The 14,344-nt window shown below is 36.2% G+C and overlaps 9 protein-coding genes across 9 annotated transcripts; 6 read left to right on the top strand and 3 right to left on the bottom strand.

Moving 5' to 3' along the window:
• Positions 1-18: 18 nt before the first annotated feature.
• RPL23A (60S ribosomal protein uL14) lies at positions 19-1,007 on the bottom strand. Its single transcript, XM_019186549.1, has 2 exons — positions 893-1,007; positions 19-492 (listed from the first exon to the last, which is right to left on the bottom strand). The coding sequence occupies exons 1-2, from the start codon at positions 932-934 to the stop codon at positions 121-123; spliced, it is 414 nt and encodes a 137-aa protein (XP_019036829.1). The 5' UTR covers positions 935-1,007; the 3' UTR covers positions 19-120.
• Positions 1,008-1,408: 401 nt separating this feature from the next.
• Positions 1,409-2,053, top strand: SLX8 (SUMO-targeted ubiquitin ligase complex subunit SLX8; the record flags this gene model as incomplete). Its single annotated transcript, XM_019185154.1, has 1 exon — positions 1,409-2,053. The coding sequence occupies one exon, from the start codon at positions 1,409-1,411 to the stop codon at positions 2,051-2,053; it is 645 nt and encodes a 214-aa protein (XP_019036828.1).
• Positions 2,054-2,390: 337 nt separating this feature from the next.
• Positions 2,391-3,156, top strand: WICANDRAFT_80951 (uncharacterized protein; the record flags this gene model as incomplete). The annotated part of the gene is made up of 2 exons (XM_019185153.1): positions 2,391-3,090; positions 3,131-3,156. The coding sequence occupies 2 exons, from the start codon at positions 2,391-2,393 to the stop codon at positions 3,154-3,156; spliced, it is 726 nt and encodes a 241-aa protein (XP_019036827.1).
• A 152-nt stretch (positions 3,157-3,308) lies between these two features.
• Positions 3,309-4,340, bottom strand: WICANDRAFT_80950 (uncharacterized protein; the record flags this gene model as incomplete). Its single annotated transcript, XM_019185152.1, has 1 exon — positions 3,309-4,340. One exon carries the CDS (start codon positions 4,338-4,340, stop codon positions 3,309-3,311), a length of 1,032 nt encoding a protein of 343 aa, XP_019036826.1.
• A 292-nt stretch (positions 4,341-4,632) lies between these two features.
• On the top strand, positions 4,633-6,076 carry WICANDRAFT_97011 (uncharacterized protein; the record flags this gene model as incomplete). The annotated part of the gene is made up of 1 exon (XM_019186548.1): positions 4,633-6,076. A coding segment is annotated over exon 1 (544 nt), but the record flags the coding sequence as incomplete, so codon positions are not given.
• A 580-nt stretch (positions 6,077-6,656) lies between these two features.
• WICANDRAFT_80948 (uncharacterized protein) lies at positions 6,657-8,117 on the top strand (the record flags this gene model as incomplete). Its single annotated transcript, XM_019185151.1, has 1 exon — positions 6,657-8,117. The coding sequence occupies one exon, from the start codon at positions 6,657-6,659 to the stop codon at positions 8,115-8,117; it is 1,461 nt and encodes a 486-aa protein (XP_019036824.1).
• Positions 8,118-8,580: 463 nt separating this feature from the next.
• Positions 8,581-9,534, top strand: WICANDRAFT_64965 (uncharacterized protein; the record flags this gene model as incomplete). Its single annotated transcript, XM_019183841.1, has 1 exon — positions 8,581-9,534. The coding sequence occupies one exon, from the start codon at positions 8,581-8,583 to the stop codon at positions 9,532-9,534; it is 954 nt and encodes a 317-aa protein (XP_019036823.1).
• A 454-nt stretch (positions 9,535-9,988) lies between these two features.
• WICANDRAFT_80946 (uncharacterized protein) lies at positions 9,989-11,473 on the top strand (the record flags this gene model as incomplete). The annotated part of the gene is made up of 1 exon (XM_019185150.1): positions 9,989-11,473. One exon carries the CDS (start codon positions 9,989-9,991, stop codon positions 11,471-11,473), a length of 1,485 nt encoding a protein of 494 aa, XP_019036822.1.
• Positions 11,474-11,549: 76 nt separating this feature from the next.
• Positions 11,550-13,919, bottom strand: CDC27 (anaphase promoting complex subunit CDC27; the record flags this gene model as incomplete). Its single annotated transcript, XM_019182814.1, has 2 exons — positions 12,980-13,919; positions 11,550-12,916 (listed from the first exon to the last, which is right to left on the bottom strand). The coding sequence occupies exons 1-2, from the start codon at positions 13,659-13,661 to the stop codon at positions 11,550-11,552; spliced, it is 2,049 nt and encodes a 682-aa protein (XP_019036821.1). The 5' UTR covers positions 13,662-13,919.
• Between the last annotated feature and the right edge of the window lie 425 nt (positions 13,920-14,344).

Genomic DNA, 14,344 nt, shown 5'->3' with positions numbered 1-14,344 from the left:
TAGGGTGAAAAAAGTGTCCTACAACTTCATAGTGTAAATGAACCCGTATTTTACATATTTTTGTATTAACTCTCCCCATGGTAACTGCAGTAAATGACATTATTAAAAGCGTAACAAAATTTAAACAACGACACCAGAGTTTGAGGCAATACGTGGCCATAAATCGGCACATTCTTTACCAACTGGACCAGTGATAGCTGAACCTTTCATTTCACCTTTTGGATTGACAATGACACCAGCGTTATCTTCGAAGTATAAGAAGATACCATCTTTTCTTCTCCATGATTTAGATTGACGGACAACAATAGCTGGCATAACTTTCTTTCTTAATTCTGGTTTACCTTTTTTAACAGTGGCCATAACCATATCACCAACAGAAGCAGCTGGCAATCTGTTTAATCTAGCACCAGCACCTTTGACGGCTAAGATGTATAAGTTTCTAGCACCAGTGTTATCAGCACAGTTGATAACAGCACCAGTTGGTAAACCTAACTAAAGTAAAAATTGTTAGTAATGAACGTTTTTGAATAAAAAAAAGAGAATGAATATGATGGTATAAGAGTGAAGTTTCTAGGAGTGCCTTGATATGGTGTTTGTTTGAGCTTCTTTGCTTTAACTATACTCTTCTTTACTTTGTATCTTTTTGAATGGTTTCTCTTGTACTCTGACTAGTTTTCTCCATTTAACATTTGAAAGGTCATGAATCTCATTGTATCCTCTTTTTTCACTCAATAAAGAACTATAATCTTCACTACGTAGTTCTCTCTGGTATACTTTTGATTACTTTATTCTCTTTTCCACATAAATCTTCCATCAAATTTGGCACTCTTTGAAAACACTCTTAAAATAACTATTTCATTCTCTTTGATTCTCTCTTTGAATATAGACGTACTGAAACTCTGTATTTGTTACCTGAAGCACCACTTGCGGACATTTTGACGTTATTATTTGGTTATTACGTTTCAAGTAAGCTATGTTGTAGTTAGATATAAAATCGTTTTAATTTTTCACCAAGGTGAAGTTCCCACTGCAGGCTCTTGACAAAAAAAAATTGTGACTGTTACCCTCAACGTTGTCATTGGCGATTTTTACGCGAATTTTGGATTTTTGTATGGCACATTTTGTGAGTGGTGTGGCACTTAACAATCAAGTAATACTGTGATGTTGGGATGTAAGCTCTGAAATGATCACGTGGATTCTTGAAGTGATGACCTAGCCGTAGTCACATGATATGTTATTTCTTTTTCCGCTCCACGATGGAGCCCTGGTTTTGTTTTGATTTTGGCTGTAGAGGCGAATATTTAACCTTCAAGGAACCATTCTTGACCAAACCAAGTACACAATTTAGCCCCCAACCACGTAACATTTATTCCTATAGATATCTGAAAATCGAAGGCACATATAGAGGATGGTGCAGGAGACCCATGGAAATAAGAGAAGTCGCTCTCCAGATGAAGGACGTACTCAAAATGATCAACAGGTCAAAAATAAGCGCACCAAACCATCAAATCAAGTGAATGAAGAGGCGAATGTTATAATACCCGACGAAGATGAAGAAGACATACCATATACACATAACAATTCAAGATCAACAACACCACTAAGTGACCTCAGCAGTGAGAATGAAGATGAAATCCAGATAATGCGTGAAGCCACTGTTGAGAATAACAATACCCCAGCCCAAGAGCTCGATATAGTGGATTTAGATGATGACGATTTGAAGGAATATTTTGTGATATCAGAAGACGAAGACAATAAGGAACAAGAGATTGAAAATTCCCAAAGAACAGTTCAAGAGCAATTGAAAGATACTTCACGCCAAAACACATCCAATTTGAAGAATGCACATTGTGCTGTTTGTTTTGATAGTCCCGAACATACTTACATTTTACCATGTGGTCATATTTATTGTGGCGATTGTGTTTTCAAAGCTTTGAGCTCTACAAAGCAAAGCAATAGAACTGGTGGACCATGCAGTTTATGTCGTACTTTTACATCTTACAGAAAGGTTACTGTCGGAATCTTCAAGAAAAAGAGAAAAGTATTGGTGTAAAGAGATTACTAAGGAATATTATTAGTTGTTTTATTTATTTGCATAATGTGTTATGGATGGCATCGGTTTAGAATGGTTATAGGATTTGTTAATTGGACGTTTGTTTTCATTATAGAGTGTTTTTTTTTGTTTGTGGTTTTTGTGTTGTGTACTCCACACATTGTAGCGGATAGTAAGATGGCAAGGATATGTAGAAAAAATCGTTGAAGAAAAACATGAGTTTATAGAAATACGTTTATCAAGTCAAGTCGTTCGCTTTATTTGCTATTTTTATTGTTTGCACTACTGCTCATTATTGAAGGAAAGCCAATTTTAAAGTAGGTTACTACAAAGAAACATGTTTCAGTCAAACTTCAACAGTAATGATGCAAAAGATGATTGGATTAATGAAATAGATGAGGATGATGATGATGATGACACGTTTGAATACCTTTACCCAACTTCAGCTAGATCTCAAAGTGGTCCTTCAAAAACCTCAACATCGATAAAAAAGGGAGCTCAAAAAGTTGACAATGTGCCTAATAAATCACTATCCAAACCACCAGCAGAAACACCGACTTCATCATCTCAGTCTCCCAAACTTCTCAGGGTTTATCCACCGCGTCAACAAAGTTCATATGCTACTAACTGTGGATATCCGTTTATCAAAAGAGGAAAGTTCAAAGGATTCTATGATGATAGAAGATACAGATGTGCTTTCAGCAACTTTGATATCAACAGGTGCAACCATTCCAATTGCTATTGTCTTCATACCCCCATTGTGCCGTCCCCTTTGAAGTACCAACGCTTAGACTTTATGAGTACCATTGATGAAGCCGATGGTGATATTGATGAAGAACACACAGATAATAATGGTGACGATGCTAGACAGGATGAACAAAATTCAAATGATAGCAGATCCTTGAGTTCTCAATTTAAAAAGAATAGGTATAAGTTGTCACGAGTGAAACATAGGTCTGATGATCCAAAAAGTAATCATGAAAAAAGCCCCTTTAATGCAAGTGATGCTGGCTCTGTATCTGAAAAGCTTTCCAAACGTATGAGAAGATATCATTCTGTCAATAACTTGTCAAAAAGAGCATCAATTAGACATCATCATTTGATTGAAAAAGATGAGGAACAAGAAGCACCAACTTTAGTGCGGAGTAATGATTCTTCTTCTTCGAGAAATCACAAGCATAACTATTTGAGGTCTCTCAAATCAATTGATATAGGATTTTATAAGCCATTAACCACAACTGTTTGAATAAGCCCCTTATGGAAGAATGTGACTAATATACCAACTTTTCAAATCTTCCCTCACTTCTGATTCTTTTAGCAAAGATTTTGTAGCAGCATCGCCATTGGCGTCATTGACTTGGTATAATGTATGATGTGTTCGATTAGCTTTGATATCCAAGTCTATCAAGTTAACACCATCTTCATTTTTAGCCCAACCATCACCACCATTGAAAATATCATCAATGCACTCACCAGCTGTTAACTCACCAGGTCTTGGGTCCCATGAAATTTCAAAGGTTTTTTCATATAGCTTAGAAACAACAGGATCAGAAGTAATTGCAATTGTCCTATGTAATTTATCACTAGAGCTCATTTGAGAACCACTTCCAGTTCTATGATGTGATGTACCTGTTGAACTCTGCATAGTGGAACTATCATGGATAGATTCATTCAATACATTTGCAATACCCTTGAAAATGTTTGAAGATTTCATCGAAGGTGCAATAAATTCTGATTTGTCACCTTTTAACAACTCCATTCCTATCTTAACTGTCATGATACAATTTACTTTTGACCTTTGAAGTAAATATCTATTTGATGTTGGTTCTTCATAATTGACATATTCAGCTAGATTGATTTCCACTTTCCCCAATACAGTTTTCTTTTCAACTTTTGGAAGTTGGTGCTCGAAATTTTCAATTTGGTGCTCTAACTGCTGAAGGTGATTTTCAGGATGTAGTTCATCATTAATCGAAACATGTTGATGAGCGTGATGATGTTCAGGAACTCCAATGTAAACGGTCAAAACTAGTATTTTTTCTTGTAAAACTTTGTTACCATTCACTGCTAGCCTCAATAATGTTTCAAAGTTATAGTCCCATGTTGCTCTATGATCCTTGATATGAACTTTTGATGTACGACCTTTGAGCTGTTGTGACGTTAATGAACTATCTTTGATGTGCCATTTTACATAACAAGCACCATGGATCTTGGGTATATTGGCCAACTCTTGTATTTGAAGAGCGAGTAAAAACTTGGGCCTTTTGGACTGAGATAGAAACGACATAGACTATAGCATGCGTTGAGTAGAAGCTGTTGTTTTGTTGATGTTGTCTTGATGATTTCAATTGTTGATGTTGCCATACGTGCCAATTGTATTCCGTAATCTCCAGCAATTTTTATGAGTATTTGAGCAAAACACGCGTTTTAACAACGAATTGTGTACCAACTTTTCACAGAAAACAGCTAAAAGTAAAGCTGACATATCAGGGTTGTATCTAGTCAGCTTAATTTGCCTTTATAGCTTGCTTTAGTGTCTGTTAATTGTGTTTTAGAATTTGTTCTGAGTTTGCTCACGTGACATATGTTCCATTTTGGGGGATTTTCCTCTTAGGGAAATAATCAAGATTATTTTCGTGTACCTGAATTTAGTCGAAATCTCAAAAACCGTTTAATGTTCAGATCTCTCACAAAGAGTTTGTTTGAGGTGTTGATTTACTTGCACCATACCGCAGAATATAAGAGCTCCAATTCTCAATTTCCAAACAGAAGAACGTGATTGGTTTTCAAGAAGGTTGATTAAAAAAGCGGACATAGACCTCAAGTTACATTCCCTAAAAGTAGGCTCAGAGAAAGGGAACCTTTTACAAACGCACATTTTGAACATCTTCAAACATTGGAACCAGGCGCTACAAATTCCGTATCAACTGAACTATTATTAAACTGCTTGAAGTTTGTGCTCAATACTTATGAAAGGGAAATAAATTGCTCTAAATTTCAAGAAAACATATATCTCTAGATCTTGATCAGAGACCATGCCGATATGAACCAAAAGGAACATATAACACCTCCAAAGAGATTCAGACCGACATCCATCATATCCAACCCTTCTACAACATCAAGTCACTCCAATTTAAATAATTATCCAGTTGGCTTAATCAAAGTTTATCAATCTGATGAAGAATTTTCCAATGATAGTTTTTCCATAACATCTAGAAAGCTAAATGATGCAAGAAGCATAATTTCACAAGTTGATCCGACCCATGCTCATAATTTCAGCACTACATCATCACTTTCAGAAACAAATGATGTTAGTTATGATACTGCACCTACTATAGATGATGATTCTTTGTTCAATCTATGGTTTCAAACACCGGAAAAAGAACGTGAAAGTCTAGTGATACCTAGTGGTGGTCTTGAAAGACCAAGGTATGTTCTTGATAAAGTTGTTGAGTCATTTAGGTCAGAAAAAGGAGCCTTTCTAACCAGTGATATTTTTTTAAACCAAAAAATATATCAACAACCGGAAACTATCATCAATGGTTCAGTCAAGATCAGCATCATTCAAGAAATCAACACACTGTTGAGGAAGTTTCATGGCGAATTCCACGATCTTTCAAAATTCAATACCCTTGAGCCAACTTTAGCTTACTACAAAAAATTAATGGATGCCTTTGATGTCCTTCATGTTGAAACCTCTCATTCGCCAGCAGGTACAAATGATTCATTGTCAAGCACTTCAAGCATAAACAACCAGGATGTTAAACCTTACAAAACAGTTTCAAAAGAATCAACAATCTCTTCAAAAAAGTCTAATCAAAGTCTAGCTGAGATTGAAAAACCCAAGAAAAGAAACTCATTACTACTGGATAAGTTCAAAGGTAAGATGAAGACTAGAAAAAGACATTCATTAAATAATTGGGAAAATCATACTTCATCAGATCACCTAACTCCTCCAAATCATGACATTCGTACACATTCTCGTTCAATTTCAGTGTCATCCACTCAAACTCAAGCATCATCAAGGTCAGCAAAAGACCAAGCCACCATTCAAGAATACCTTGAGTCTATCGAATCTCTACATTTGACATTGAATATGATTTATGATCAGCATATTTCTGAACAGTCTGAAACCTATTCGAAGCTATCACTAGTGATTGAATTCCTTTCACAGTACATAGTCAAGTTTTTGATAAGCGATATAACGTCCTTATCACTCAAATATATTCAGCAAGTAGTGAAGGATTTGGTTTGATTTGTGGTTGGTTTCAATTTTTGTATAGCATTCCATTTTTAGTGTATGTTCATGGCTGGGGATTATGTCAGGTGTAGATTTTTTTACGGCTTGTGAAATTCATAGCAAAAAACTCAAAATATAATATCAAGCTTTTGATAACTGAAAACAAAGTCAAAAGACAGTTTCAAACTAAATATTGAGATCATCCTTCAAGTTCCAACTATCAAAAAGTCCTCAGTCGTCGTCATATTCATCGTATAGATTATTACTGTATCAATTGGAAGTCTCGGAGGTTAAACGTTCAAGTTTTCCGTATTCAAAAATCATAAGCAACTCATATACCACAAGAAGTGAAATGTGTTTATAATGGTTTCAGCTTGTGAGGTTAAGATAGAGGTACAAGATCTCAGGGCTTCCAACATCTTCACAAATCTTGATACCATAAGAGGAAAAGTTTATGTAAATGTGAGATCTGAAATTTCATTAAGTTGCATACAGATTAAACTTGAAGGTGTATCTCAATCAATCATCAGAAAGAAAGAATGGGTCAAGAAGAAGGAAAAAACAGTGACAAAAGTTGAGAATCATACTTTGTTATATGAAGCTAAAACCATTTTCCCACCGAAGAATATACGAAAAGTCAGTTCAGCTAAAGATTTCACATTGACACCTGGTGAATATGAATATGATTTTGAGTTCAAGCTTCCCTATAATTCTACTTGCGAAACTAATATTGCACCAAAGAATGGCATTACAAATAAATTTCAAATTGTGAGGACCAATTTAGAGTATGTTAACAAAGCTGATCTTCACGTCCAGGGTATGCTGCCTCCATCCTTGACAGACCTTGGTGATTTGGCACAGATCAATTATTTTCTAAAAGTTACCGTCAAGAGAGCTTCACTTATCAAACCAAACATAAGAAAGATATCACCATTCAGGTTTGTCCCCTTTGATTCAGTTGACCACATTAACAGATCAAACCGTGAGTTGAATTTTCTTCGAAGGGAATATGTATTTAAAGATAAAATTCCAGAGATAATTGCATTGTTCAATAAGCCTGCTGGAATAAACTCTCCTGTTCCAAAACAAAGTCCCCCATCTCCACAAAGAAGGTCGTCTAGTTTCTTGAAAACACTATTTTTTGGAAGCTGGGACGATGTCAGTCAACAACAACAGCCACAACCTCCACCAACGCCTCCGAAAGATGAACCACCAACTATAACGTCTTACGATGTTCCATTTTATTTCGAGGCTAGATTTCATGGATTGTTTCAAACAGTTGGGAAACCTCCAAGTTATAGATTATATGTTTTATCAAAAGCCAATCCAAAGAAATATCTGGGAATAGATGGTGAAAGCTCTGGACTTGGGGCTATTTATTTGAAATCGCTAAAGATTGACCTCTTCATAATATCAAATATTGTATCACAAGAGTTTAAAAAGCAAGATATGAAATTGATAACATTGTGTCAAGTTTCTGTTAGTGGGAAGTTAGATCTTGCATATGCTAGAAAGTCAAAAGCCATCAATGAGCAGACTGGATCTGCACTTCATGAGCTCGAAATACCACAGTCTGTCTTTTCCAATGCAATCATCCCATATTCTGTTGTACCAAGTTTCAAGACTTGTAATGTTCAACGGAAATACAAGCTGAAAATAACTGCTGGCTTCACAGATACAAAATCCTCGAAAAAAATCCAAGAGGTTGAATTGGAAACATGGCTAGACGTACTGGGAGGAATACCGCCACCAATGGCCAATGAAACCATACCAGCACAGGCCAACTTACCTTCATATGCTGATGTTATGGCTTCTCCTTCTTGATTGCGCGTATAGACCAGACGGTTAAATAAAACACAGTTTCGCGAAAAAGTGTATAAAAAAATGGCTTAAAATTTAACTATTTTCAGCTTTTTGTATTGAAGACAGGATGGCACCTTGTGATATTTCGATTAAACTAGACAAGCAGAACCACTGCTTCGATAATAGTGCTTATTCAATTAGTGGTCAGATAATAATCAGCGCCCATGCAAAATTCAATTTCAAGAGCATAGAGGCAAAACTTGTTGGTTATGCAAATTCAACTCTTCGCTTTGCCATCCCTCAACCTCAACTAACGCTTCAGTTCTTGAACAACTCAGAGACTAGAGGAGATGATTACATTGAAAGAAATAGAGGGATCTCGCCTCTTGAACCCCAGATGTTTAGAAGCGAACGGCATCAATTAGTTAAGGAGGTTGTACAGGTATTTCCACTTGGTGACTCAACGCCAAATGTGGATTTTGTGATGCTTCCTGGAAAATATGAATATGACTTTGAAATACCTCTCCCACAGGTTAATTATTGCTCAAAATCTAAAGACAATGCTTTTGTGAGGACACCTAAACATGATGAATACCCATTACCTCCAACTGTCGATGACATAAATCAGCTTGCCAATGTTGCGTATGAAGTTACTGCCATACTCAATTCATCAAAGTTTTTCTCTATGAATGCAAAAACATCCCTCACGGTGAGGCTTGGTACTCCAATGTCTGATTTATTGGTTCGAAAGAGCAAGAGTATCTCGTATTGGAGAGATAGTGTTAGTTTTGAGAAGAAATTACCCAGTGGTGAAGTTTTGAACATTCCTGTCTTTTTAGAAATCAGATCCAATGGGTTTTGTGAGACTGTTGGTGAAATGCCAACTTTCAAGTTATTTGTTCTTTCAGAGATACAGCCAGAAAATTATCGATCAATGGAGTTAGAGGATGCTGGTTGTGTATACCTAAGGTCAATTGAAGTGCTGATAAAGAAGCATACCAAAGTACGGGCATATGAGGCTACAGAAGAGGAGATTAAAGAGTACAATATATGTTCCGTTGAAGGGTTGAGCCATAGACTAGATTTGTCACATGCACATAGGTCAAATGCAGTTGAGAAAAACGATGGTAGTTCTTTATACGAACTGGAAATTCCTAGCTCTATTTACCAAAATGTTGCAATACCCAAATCATTTACACCAACATTTGAGTTTTGTAACATAAAGAGAGATTATGAGATTACAATTAAAGTAGGATTATCAGGAACTGCAAAAGCTTGGGAGCCAGAAGTGTTTGAGTTACAAAGAGAGTTGACTCTTTTGAGTGGAGTGTGTGATCAAATTGACAAATCAGAGAAAGAACTTCTTATGGAGCAACAGAGAAATCCTCAACTAATGGAGGAGCTCCCACCTCCTTCATATGAAAAGATAGAACTATAGTATTTTAGCCATCTCTACCAATTTAGGATTTGTAGGCTGTAGCAAGCCGAGAAAGCGCTAAGTACGACAATTTGATTCAAGCTTTTGGGGCTTCTTGGAAGTCTGGGTGGATTTTACATCATGCTGATTTAATGCACTTTTGGAAACTATGATGTATGTTGGGTAGCAGCCAATAGGATGAGCCCACTACAGTTAGCCAATAAATTCACCCATCCATCATGAAATTTACCTACCTACTCAATGAGAGCCTCACCTGCCTATCATCAATGGAAACTCAAGTCATAATCTTTGGCCATAATAATAAGCCTCCTTATGCCTTCTGTCATTTTTGGGCGGTGCAAAATCTCGTAAATTTGTAAAGCAGCATAAAGATTTAAATACAAGCGATAAAACCATATCTTGATCAAGGACTTCAACCTAGTTTAGGTACACAAGAGATATCTTTCAATTCAAAATGGGTGCTTGTGATGTCAAATTAACCCTTAAAAATGAAAGGGCAAACTATATCACCAGTTTGGATACACTCCGCGGTAAAGTTGAGCTCAACGTAAACAGTGAAATAACGGTGGAAAACGTTCAGATCAAGTTTGAAGGTTTTGCAAAGACCAAAATTGAAGTCAAGGAAAGAGTTCATAATGGTAACAGCTCCCAAACCAGAACACAAATCAAGAGAGAGTCACACACCTTGGTGTATAACGCAGTAACTTTATTCCCACCCTCCAATGTTCGTGAAGTTAGTGATAATAAAAAATTCACATTGACACCAGGAAAATATGAGTATGATTTTGAAATCAAAGTTCCATTATTGAATCAATGTGCTGACGGTGGTGCATATGGTAGTCATCAATTGAGTGTTCTCCCTCCAACTTCCTCCTTATCTGATTTGTTCAATATACACTATCTCCTTAAAGTCACAGTGAGAAGGACAACATGGTACAAAGCAAATATTAGAGAGATCAAACCAGTCAATTTAAGGCCATTTGACCCAATTGATGAAATTATAGCTTTTAGTCAACCATTGTTTCTAAGAAAAGATGAAGTTTTCAAAGGAATGATCCCTAAAAGGATCGCACTAACTGAAAAGCCTACTGGACCAGAATCTTACAAAATTCCTGAAAAAAAGTCACTTGGTGGTAAATCTTCAAGATTCCTAAAATCTGTCTTTGGTGGACAAGTTGATGAGCCAAATTATGTTGATTCAACAATTGTTCCATTCTCATTAGAAATCAGAATTAACGGTCCTTATCTGTCTATGGGTCAAACACCAAATCTGTCACTTTTCATAACTTCCAAATATGGCCCTGAAAGATATAAAGGCATAGATAACCAAACTTCTGGCCTTGGTTCATTTTACTTACATCATTTAAAGATTGATTTAGCAAGTTCCATATGCCTAGTTGCCCAAAGTGCTAGAAAGCTATTATTACCTGAATATTCTATATTCCATCAAAAAGATTTAAATTATCCAATAGATCTTGCAAACTTACAACCAAATCCATTATCAAATGAAACTTCAAACTCCCTCCCATATGAATTAGAGCTAGATCGCTCAATGTTTGAAGGCGATGCTGTAGTGAGAGCAGATATACCACCAACATGCAGAACATGCAATATAGAAATCTCATACAAGTTGAAAGTAACTGCAACATTTGTGGAGAATATAGATTCATGGAGTTCAAAGAAAATCGAAGTACAAGCCCCAGTGACAATCCTTAGTGGTATTCCTGCACCTGAAGAGTATATTGAAATGAGACAAATACCTCCTCATATTGCCCAACAAGTGTTGAGAAATTATCCTCCAGAGATGTTTGCAGGTGGGAATAATATGGGTGTTGAAGCTATTTTCTCAAATGATGCAGAAATCTCACCAAAGATATTGACTGGTGAGAAAGTTGATGGGAATCAATTACCTTCTTATCAATCAGCTACTCAAAGTTAAATATAATGTGTTAACGGAGGTTCAAAATGTAGTTCTACAAATCAAATTATCGTCACATCGTCCATTTATTGAATGTTCAACCATTTGTCAATCCTTCTAAAGCATCCTTAACTAAATGACTTCCCTTTGGATCTAAATTCAAGGCTATAGTAAACTGTTTAATAGCATCGTTCTTTCTATCACACATCTTGTAAAGTTGTCCCAATAAGAAATGAACACTAGCTTCATCTGGAGCAAGTGTTGTCAAATGTTCAAACGCAACTAATGAGTCATGGTACTGTTCCATTGCAAATAATAATTGTGCCTTTTTGAATAACGCCAGAGCACTTAGGGGTTGAATCTTACATGCCAATTCATATTGTTTCAATGCAAAATCTCTTCTACCTTGTTTCTCTAGCATCATACCAACACAACATATCAAAATTACATTGACTGGATTAATATCAACAGCTTTTCTGAAATGAAATTCAGCTTTACTGAAATCACCGAGTTTCAAATAAACCATACCTATACCATACAGGGCATTGTAATGTCTTGGATCCAACAATAGAGCTGAACGGAAACTTTCTAGTGCACTTTCATAAGCATCATTTGAAACGTATTCATGACCTTGTAATGTAAAAGCATATGCAAAGTTTGGATCTAATTGAGTTGCTCTTTGGAAACATTTGATAGCTTCATCTGGTTCTCTTTTCAAGGAAAATAGATTACCTATAGCAACCCATGTTTGTGGAGAATTTCTTTCAATATTTTGTAACTCATGTGCCAAATAACACAATTCGAGGTCTTCATGCAGATGCCATAATAAAGTGGAGTAATATTCCATATCCTCTATTCTCGTATTATCCAAGTTTCTTAATTTAGTGAAGTAATTCTTTGACTCTTCATAGTTGACAATTTCAAAATGCAATCTTCCTAATTTACTCAAAACCCATGGTGTGTTCAAATGATGTTTTGGTAGAGCACTTAATATCCTTATGGCTTTGAAACAATCATAGCGACACATTGCTTTGTAACCTTTAGCATATGAGGCATATAAATTCAGCACATATTGTTCACCAAATTCTTCATTTGAAAGATAATGATTTCTTTTCAAAGCAGACCCAGGTTCATTCGAAGACCCAAGAGCAAATATTTTACCTCTTTTCATTGCACTTGCTTCAGCCAGTGATGATTTTCTTGAAGTGGAACCTGATGAGATATTACCAGAATTTTTGGTTGCACTTCCTAAAGGTTGTGATATGAGTCTAGAACCTACTTTAGTAGCAGCTGCCATTCTTGATGTTCTTTTGATACTTTCACTTCCGTTCCCACTATTACTACCAGTACCACCACTACCCAAAGCTGGTGGAGGTTTAAACATTTCCCTTGAAACAGAGGATCTTGTCTTTCTTGATGGGGCATTGGGCAGTGTAGATTGTTTAACTCTTGGTGTTGTGAATTCTGGACTTTCCTCCCGTATGGCTTTTGTTAAATCAAAACTATTTGTATATGAGCTAGGATAACCGTTACCCATATCTGATTTCAAAGATGATTTTGGTGGATTCAAATTAGAAGTATCACCAAATGGGTCTCTGCTGAAAGATGAAGTATCATTAGCTCCATTACTAGTCACCAGGTCATTACCCAGTAGAAATTGGGAGCTTTGCGATACTTTATAAATTGCCTTAACTCTAACGTTAGCACCCATTTTGTTTAATTCTTCAAATGATTCCCATAAATATGGATTTCTTTTCAAAGCTTTGGAATGATTAATGGCACTCTCTTTTGTATCACCAACTAATAGATATAGTCTCCCCAATAAGCTATAGAAAACAGCTGGATCAGGTAATAATTTTCTTTCAAATTCATAATTCACTTGCAGAGAGTCCTCAATATTTTCCCATAATGACTGAGTGCTCAACAAAGCAACAACCCCTTCTTGACCTTTCCCCAAATTGAAAGCAGCTTTTGCAAATACAAAAGCACATCCAGCATGTATCTTATTAGCAGTGAGATTATAAGCTGCCTTGTATCTATTTTTCTTCAACAACACCAACCCATAAAGATGAATAGAGTTCAAATCCTGTCCACTGGTTTCAGCAATCAATCTCTCTGCTGCAAATTCAGCAGACGGTATGAGGTCGTTATCAAGTCCATACAGCACAGTGGAACGAAGCTGCTGTATTGTGTACTCTTTATGGTTCATGACTTGTATAGTTTCTTTATTTCAACGCGAAATGAAGTGTTGGAGTGGATGGTTGTAGTTAATCCGCCACACAAAAGATCACTAGCAACAACACAACAGACAATGGTTTTCTTCCTTCAAAAATATTCAATATGGACAGTCGCTACAACTTGATTAGCAGCCAGCAAATAAACGTCTCAGAGACCAGCTTCTCTTTTCTCTTCCCTGATAACTTGTTCGAGTATCTCAACCAGCGCAGTTTTTTGTGGAAAACTGTCAGGTATTACATAACCAGAATAACCAATTATGCACAATTCATCAATACTCAACATTTCACATCAACTATAAGAAGAATCAAGAATCCACTAATTGTAACATTATATGTATATTAATAGAACATCGGAATTACCTTATATACACACAGTAGAGGATATTCTGTCAGGTTAAAACCACGAATAAAATAAAACAAGTGATCATTAAATCAACATCAACTAGAAACAATGGCTGTCACAAGAAACTCCAATAGAAGAAACACCTCTTCAACCTCTTCAACCTCTTCAACCTCTTCAACAACTAGAGTAACCAAAACCAGAAAACCAGCCAGAAAAACCAAGGCTAATCCTCGTGTTACAGCAATTGAAAACAATATTTCTGCATCACATGCTGCATCAACATCTGAAAACACACCAAACTCAACCACTTCA

This window comes from Wickerhamomyces anomalus (assembly GCF_001661255.1).
Source record: "Wickerhamomyces anomalus NRRL Y-366-8 unplaced genomic scaffold WICANscaffold_6, whole genome shotgun sequence".
In the NCBI taxonomy this organism is placed as follows: Eukaryota; Fungi; Ascomycota; class Saccharomycetes; order Phaffomycetales; family Wickerhamomycetaceae; genus Hansenula; species Hansenula anomala.
Note: the sequence above shows the minus strand (reverse complement) of the source record. Positions and strands in the feature narration are given on the sequence as shown.

What these genes read in the sequence shown, in the direction of transcription:
- RPL23A (XM_019186549.1), bottom strand. Translation starts at nt 934, where the DNA reads ATGTCCGCAAGTGGTGCTTCAGGTAACAAATACAGAGTTTCA. An exon ending in GTAACAAATACAGAGTTTCA is followed by an intron (nt 493 to 892) that starts GTACGTCTATAT and finishes TTTTTACTTTAG; the next exon opens with TTAGGTTTACCAACTGGTGC.